The sequence below is a fragment of the Enhydra lutris genome, unplaced genomic scaffold, assembly GCF_002288905.1.
Source record: "Enhydra lutris kenyoni isolate GAN:26980312 unplaced genomic scaffold, ASM228890v2 scaffoldscaffold85, whole genome shotgun sequence".
Lineage (NCBI taxonomy): Eukaryota > Metazoa > Chordata > Mammalia > Carnivora > Mustelidae > Enhydra > Enhydra lutris.
The window spans coordinates 5864446-5872667 of record NW_019154169.1 but is presented as its reverse complement, the minus strand read 5'-3'; the positions used below and the strand labels follow the sequence as shown (position 1 = coordinate 5872667).

At 40.4% G+C, this 8222-nt stretch overlaps 1 protein-coding gene and 1 pseudogene across 2 annotated transcripts in view; one reads left to right on the top strand and one right to left on the bottom strand.

The window, feature by feature from the left end:
• LOC111161452 overlaps positions 1-8222 on the top strand; it is a 637630-nt pseudogene that overhangs the window by 197240 nt on the left and 432168 nt on the right. The window lies entirely within an intron of this gene.
• LOC111161451 overlaps positions 1-8222 on the bottom strand; it is a 678116-nt gene that overhangs the window by 420099 nt on the left and 249795 nt on the right. Inside the window, 1 exon segment of the mRNA XM_022525111.1 lies at positions 4845-5946. Within this exon segment, the coding sequence (XP_022380819.1) occupies positions 4845-5946 (1102 nt within the window).

The following is an 8222-nucleotide window of genomic DNA, read 5'->3' as shown; positions in this document are numbered from 1 at the left end:
CTTAGTGGGTTAAAGCCTCTGCCTTTGGCTCAGGTCATGATCCTGGGGTCCTGAGATCGAGCCCCGCATCGGGCTCTCTGCTCAGCAGGGAGCCTGCTTTCCCCTCTCTCTGTCTCTGCCTGCCTCTCTGCCTGCTTGTGATCTCTGTCTGTCAAATAAATAAATAAAATCTTTAAAAAAAATGATGTAGTGTCCTTCTGTATCTCTGACTACAGTCTTTAGCTTAAAATCTAATTTGTCTGAAATGACAATTGCTACCCCAGCTTTCTTTTGATGTCCAGTGGCATGAAAGATGGTTCTCCATCCCTTCACTTTCAGTCTGGATGTATCTTTAGGTTCAAAATGAATCTCTGTAGACAGCATATGCATGGGTCCTTTCCTTTATCCAATCTGCAACCCTGTGCCATTTTATGGGAGCACTTAGGCCATTCATGTTGAGCGATTATTGAAAGATATGTCTTTATTGTCATGTTGCCTGTGAGGTCCCTGTTTCTATAGATTGTCTCTGTAAATTTCTGTTCTATATTACTCTTGGGGGTCTTTCTTCTCTTATAGAACCCCCCCCCCGCCCTTAATATTTCTTGTAGGGCTGGCTTAGTGGTCACATATTCTTTAACTTTTTGCCAGTCTTGGAAGCTCTTTATCTCTCCATCCATTCTAAATGACAGCCTTGCCAGATAAAGTATTCTTGGCTGCATGTTCTTTTCATTAGTGCTCTGAATATGTCTTGCCAGTCCTTTCTGGCTTATCAGGTTTCTGTGGATGGTCTGACGTTATTCTGATGTTCCTCCTCCTGTATGTAAAGAATCTCTTACCCCTAGCTACCCTTAAGATGTTTTATCTGGTTTTAAGATACGCAAGTTTCACTATCACATGCTGGGGGGGGTGTGTGTATTGGTCTGCCCTCCTTGATCTTGGGGGGTGTTCTCTCTGCCTCTAGGACACAAACACTTGTCTCATTCCCCAGATTAGGAAAATTCTCAGCTAGGATTTTCTCAGCTATATCTTCTAGTCCTCTCTCTCCACCTCCTCAGGGATCCCAATAATTCTGACATTGGAATGTTTCATGGCATCATTTATTTCTCTAATTCTGTTTTCATGGATTCTAAGCTGTTTGTTCCAGGCCTCCTGAGCCTTCTTTTCTATCAGTTTGTCTTATAGATCATTAATTCATTCTTCTGCCTCATTTACCCTAGCTGTTAGAGTATCTAGATTAGATTGGATCTCATTGATATCATTTTTAAGTTCTGCCAGATCAGCTCTCACTTCTGCCCTTAGAGAATCTATGTTTCCATTAATGGTTTTCTCCAGCCTAGCTATTGTCTACATAACTGTTATCCTGAAGTCTATTTCTGACATCTTGCTTATGTCCAAATCCATTAGTTCTGTGGCAGAGGTCACAGTCTGAATTTTTTCCTCTCTCGGGGGTTCCTCCTCCTAGTCATTCTGGTGAGATGTGGTTGAGGGAATGTAAAGAGTCCAGACTATTGACTACAATCGAAACAAGATGCACCTGTTTTATAGGGACCTTAGGGTTATTGGCTTCTTGTTCTTTCAGCTTGTCTTCTGGGGGGAGGGACTTGCTGTGCTGTTACTCAGGCAACCCTGTTTGGGCAGAATTGCCTTGCCCCCTGTGGGAGGGTGGGATGGGCTCAGTGAAAACCGGTTTGGGGGGGGGGCTTTTGTTCTCTGGCGGCTTTCCTTGGTGGGTGTCTACGTCCCTTCCAACAGTCAGAGCAGAAGTGACCATATTCAAACCTCTCAGAACAGAGAGCGTGCAGTCTGTTCTCCAGAAAGCCCTCCAGGTCGCATTGACTCTGTTTTTGTCTTTGCTGCTAAAAACCACAGCATCCTGGGTTGTTCACCCCACAGGAACACTCCCAGCCCTAGAAGAGCCAGATGCTTAACTGCCTGATCCACCAGGGTGCCCCAAACAACTCTTCTGAGATCATGCCCTTGATTTACAAACCAACCAATCCAAATCCCCAAGTGTTTCCTTTATCAAACTCTCAAACTAAGCCAATATTCCTCTTGCCCAAATCACCCCAGGGCCAGGTACCAGACAACCTGGGACCACCTCTATAACTCAGCCTGCCAAAATTATTAAAACTATGCAATCCCAAACTTTCTTAGTGTATTTACCAATGTCACCCATTCATGGGGAAAACTTCAGTAAAGGCTCTGTGCCACACTCTACCCTCTCCCACCTTCTGCCTCCCATGAGAACTGGGTACTTTCCCATGTGGCTCTGCAGGCATGCTATGCCTCCTGTTTTTAGAGATCTTTGCGTATAAACTTTTTCCTTCATGCCAGTCATTACCATGTCTGCATATCCTACCGTATTTGATTAGAACAAATCCTGGGCACGTTTTAACACAAGGATCCCAAAACATTCCATACACTGCATTTAATTGATAGGTCTCTTAAGTCTTTTAATTTGCAACATTGTTTTTATCTTAACATATATTCATTAAAAGACCATTTATTCTGTGAAATTTTGTATATTCTGTGTTTGGTTGTTCCTTCCTTGTGTCATTAATTTATTCCTTTATTCCCCAAGTTTCCTGTAAACTGATAATTAGATTTAGAGACTAATTTATACATCTGGGTCAAATTTGGGGCAAGAGCACTTAACAAATGAAGCTATATTTAGCCATTGCATAATATCAAGATGCACACAGCCTGGATGATATAATTGAAATGTTGATATAGATTAGTGTGTTCTGTCATTCTGCTCCATTAAAAGGTTACTGTCAATCTTTTTCACCTAATGATCTTTGCATCCATCAATATCACCACCAAGATCCATTATTTCATAAAAAGTGATTTTTCAAATTGTCATTCCTTTTAACTTTATTAGCTAGATTTCTCATAATAGCTTTTCTTCAACTTTTGGTTGTCTTAAAATATAGGTAATAAAGGAAAGACAAAATAAATGCTCCACTTTCCCTCTTTATTTATCAATAAGTGCCCTAAAATGCTTCATACCCGACCAGTGCATTTGGTCAGGGAAAAAAGGAAGCTATTAAAGCCTATAGTGGTCATGACAAAAGGACACAGCAATCAATTTGGGGGGAATCCCACTGGCCAAAAATAGGCCAATCTGAGCATAAAAAGGCTACAATATATTTTAAATAATCAACATGGGAGTTATAATACAAGGTATTTTTAATTTCCAAATAATTTTTATATGACTGTTGATTTTAAATTAAATTTAGACTGAGGCCAGGGGCGCCTGGGTGGCTCAGTGGTTAAAGCCTCTGCCTTCGGCTCGGGTCATGATCCCAGGGTCCTGGGATCAAGCCCTGCATCGGGCTCTCTGCTCAGCAGGGAGCCTGCTTCCTCCTCTCTCTCTGCCTGCCTCTCTGCCTACTTGTGATCTCTGTCTGTCAAATAAATAAATAAAATCTTAAAAAAAAATAGACTGAGGCCAAAGAATGTAGATTATAGAATATCAGCTTTTTTTTTTTTTGAGATTTTATTTATTTATGAGAGACAGAGAGGCAGAGGGAGAAGCAGGCTCTCCACAGAGTAGGGAGCCTGATGTGGGACTCGATCACAGGTCCCTGGGATCATGATGGGAGCTGAAGGCAGACACTTAAGTGACTGAGCCACATAGGTATCCCAGAATATCTGTTTGTTTGTTTTTTTAAGAATTATTTGATTTATTTATTTGACAGAGAGAGAGAGAGAGAGAGAGAGAGAAAGAGAGCACAAGCAGGGGGAGTGGCAGGCAGAGGGAGAAGGAGAAAAAGCAGGCTCCCCAAGGAGCCCTATGTGGGGCTTGATCCCAGAAGTCTTGGATCATGATCTGAGCCAAAGGCTGACCCTCAACCGAGTCACCCAAGCACCCCAGAATATCTCCTTTTTAATGGACACATTGAAAAAGAATGTCTATATTAAAGAGTAAGTTATCTGAGGTTCGGTAAGGGTGAATGTTAGTGGAAGGCATTTCTTTCTTTGTTGCACCCATAGTCTTTCAAATGAATTTTCAAGGAGTAATATTAATGATAATAATAAAACAAAATTTAGTGGCTTAACACAACCATTTTATTATATCTCATCATCTTATGGGTCAGGAATTTGGGCAGGGGCTCAGCTGGGAGATTCATCTGCTTTATATGCTATCGACTGAAATCAGTCTGGCATTCAGCTGCTGGCTGGTCTGGAGGATCCAACACTATTTTACTCAAATGTCTGGTGTCTTGGTAGGCATGTATGGAGGACTGGGCTAAGAAGGGTGCTCTTCCTTCCTATGTAGTCTTAGGGCTTCTTCTCCATGTGGTCTCTTCAGCAGAGCAGCCAGACCTTTTAACATAATTCAGGGCCTCAGCTTAAGAGAGCATCCCAAGAGATGAAGTGAAGTCTACCAGTAAAGCCTGGGTCCAGAAACTGGCACAGCAGTACTTCTACTAGTCAAAGCAGTCACAGTCTGCCCAGCCTCAAGGGAAAGGATGTAGATTCCAAGCTCTTGACAGTAAGGGAGAAATGTCAAAGAATTTACAGCAATCTTTATTCTGCCACAGTATTATATTACTATTTTACAAATGAAAAAATTATAGCACAGAGCTGTTAAGCATCTTATCAACATACTACAAGTGGGAAAGTGACGGGACAGAGATGATGTGTCTCCCACATTTGTTACATTGATAGGATTAGTTTTTAGGAAAAATGTGAAGTTTATCAGGTTTAAGTGATGGTGTAATACATTAAATTAACATATCCTTTTAATGATATGAAACCTCTCATGCCAAGTCAGATGCCTGTATGACGGAAGCAAAAAGGATTTACTACATTCAGAGTGTTCTATAAGACAGGATTGAAAAAGTATTTTATATTTTTACATTATGAATTTTCAGATGATGAGTAAGATGTGAATGTTGTCTAAAGGCCTTCTTGCATTCCTTACATTCATAGGGTTTCTCACCAGAATGAATCCTCAGGTGCTGAATAAGGGATGAATTAAGTCTAAAAGCCTTCCTACATTCCTTACATTCAAAAGGTTTTTCACCAGTATGAATACTCTGATGTAGAGTAAGTTTTTGGCGTAATCTAAAGGCCTTCCCACATTCCTTACACTTATAGGGTTTCTCACCAATATGAATACTCTGATGTTGTGTAAGTTGTGAGAGTAATCTAAAAGCCTTCCCGCATTCCTTGCAGTCATACGGTTTAACACCAATATGGATACTTTGGTGCGAAATAAGTTGTGAGTAACGACTAAAGGCCTTCCAGCATTCCTTACACTCATAAGGTTTCTCACCAGTATGAATTCTGTGATGAAGAATAAGATGATAACCACGACTAAAGGTCTTCCCACATTCCTTACATTCATAGGGTTTCTCACCAGTATGAATTCTCTGGTGGAGTGTTAGTTGTTGTCTCACTCTAAAGGCCTTCCCACATTCCTTACATTCATAGGGTTTCTCACCAGTATGAAGCTTGTGATGTACTCTAAGGCCAGAGCCACACAAAAAGGCCTTCCCACATTCTTTACATTCATAGAGTTTGTCAGCAATATTAAGTTTCTGATGTCGAGTAAGGTGTGCATACTGTCTAAAGGCCTTTCCACATTCTGTACATACATAGGGTTTCTCACCAGTATGAATCCTCTGATGGAGAGTAAGTTGTCCACGCACTCTGAAGGCCTTCCCACATTCTTTACATTCATAGGGCTTATCACCAATGTGAATTTTCTGATGTACTCTGAGGTCTGGGCCACATATGAAAGATTCTCCACATTCCTTACATTCATACAGCTTTTCACCAGAATGAAGTCTCTGATGTCGAGTAAGATGTGCAGTTTGTCTAAAGGTCATTCCACATTCCTTGCATTCATAGGGTTTTTCACCAGTATGAATTCTGTGATGGAAAGTAAGTTGTTGGCGTACTCTAAAGGTTTTCCCACATTCTTTACATTCATAGGGTTTCTCCACAAAATGAATTCTCTGTTGTGGAGTTAGAGATGTGTGTTTTTGGTAAGAGGACACTTTTTGAGATACAGTTTTAATTTGACTTAAATATCCCTCCTGTCCTTCAAATTTTCTTTTGGACTCCCAATCACTTTTTAAAATTAGGCCCCTAAGGCCATGGTTTTTTATTCTTTCCATTATCTTCCACTGGGGTGAGTTTATTTCATAAATGTCATTTTCCGAAGAGAATTTCTTGGTCTCATACCTGGTCTCTAAATCTGAAAGAAAGTAAGAGAGCAAACACAGTTTCCTTTTTTTTTTTTTAAAGAAGTAAAATTTCTACAGTGGAAATAAAAAACAACTAAAGTAATACTCAATGAAATTCTAAAAATTAATTATACAATTTGAAAAAAAAAAAAAGCAGGGCGCCTGGGTGGCTCAGTGGTTGAAGCCTCTGCCTTCGGCTCAGGTCATGATCTCAGGGTCCTGGGATTGAGTCCCGCATCGGGCTCTCTGCTCAGTGGGGAGCCTGCCTCCTCCTCCTCTCTCTCTTTGCCTGCCTCTCTGCCTACTTGTGATCTGTCAAATAAATTAAAAAAAAAAAAAATCTTAAAAAAAAAAAGAAAAAAGAAAAAAAAAAAAGAAAAAAGCATAATGTAACACCAGGAAAAATGAAAGTTCATGTTAAGAAAGTGAGACTGGTGATTAGTAAACATTTTAAGGCAGTGGGTCTCAAATTGAGATGTAGAGTAGAATCACAGAGAACTTATTATAAATATTGAGGTTTATTTTTGAAAGATGTATTTATTTGAGAGTGCACATGTGCTTGTGTGCGTGTGCACACACACGCTGGAGCAGGGGGAGAGGGAGAGAGAATCCCAAGCAGACTCCCCTTAAGCAGAGAGCTTGACCTGCGGCTCAATTCCTTGACCCTGAGATCACGACCTTAGCTGAAACCAAGAGCTGGACGCTCAACTGACTGAGCCACCCAGGTGCCCCTAAATACTGCGGTTTAGATACCTCCTAAACCACCTGGATCAGATTCTACAGTCATGGCCAGTCCTGTATTTATTCTTCATGCAATTCTGATGGAGATGAAAGGTTAAAAATTCACACTTAACTTTTTTCAATAATTTCTCTTTATTCTTAAGACTAAAATAAACCTTGCTGTGGTTAAAAGGCCTCTGGTTACCTATAATGCATCTTCTCATTCTGCTCTATCTTCCACAAATCTTCTGCTTGGGTTCTTTGCACTGTTGGCTACTTCTTATCCTGAGGTCTTAGGTTAAATAAAAGTCACTTCCTTTAAGGCTGACTCTACTGTCAGGATCTAAACCTATGTTCTTATATAGGTATTACATATCAGCATATGTCTGCATTGAAATTATATATTTATAAATGTTTCCGATTGTTGCTCTCCTTTCCCTATCCCTAGACCTCTTCAATGGCAAAAACAATCTCTACTTTACTCTTCATTAAAGAATACATGCAGGGGAGCCTGGGTGGCTCAGTTGATTATAAGCATCTGCCTTTGGACTAGGTCATGGTCTCAGGGTCCTAGGATCAAGCTCTACATCGGGCTCCCTGCTCAGTGAGGAGTCTGCTTCTCCTTCTCCCTCTGCCCCTCCCACTGGTTGTGCTCTCTCTCTCTCTCTCTCTCTCAGATAAATAAATAAAATCTTTTTTAAAAAAATAAGTAATACATGCCTAGCACAAAATGAGTGCCTCCATCAGAAAGGATGAATACCCAACTTTTGTAGCAACATGGACGGGACTAGAAGAGATTATGCTGAGTGAAATAAGTCAAGCAGAGAGAGTCAATTATCATATGGTTTCACTTATTTGTGGAGCATAACAAATAGCATGGAGGACAAGGGGAGTTAGAGAGGAGAAGGGAGTTGGGGGAAATTGGAAGGGGAGGTGAACCATGAGAGACTATGGACTCTGAAAAACAATCTGAGGGGTTTGAAGCGGCGGGGGGTGGGAGGTCGGGGGAACCAGGTGGTGGGTATTAGGGTACGGATTGCATGGAGCACTGGGTGTGGTGCAAAAACAATGAATACTGTTATGCTGAAAATAAATAAATAAATACATATATTTTAAAAAATAAAAAAATAAGTAATACATGCCTAGCACAAAATGAGTTTCACTCATTAAGTTCCCATTGTTATATACTTATTCTGAATATATTTCTGTCTCTAATCTCTCACATATTACAACAATGATTAAATAATTCCGGTTATTCATCCAAGCTCGTCGAGCTAAATATATAAATGGAAAATGGTGGTTATATACTCTTATTCTCATACA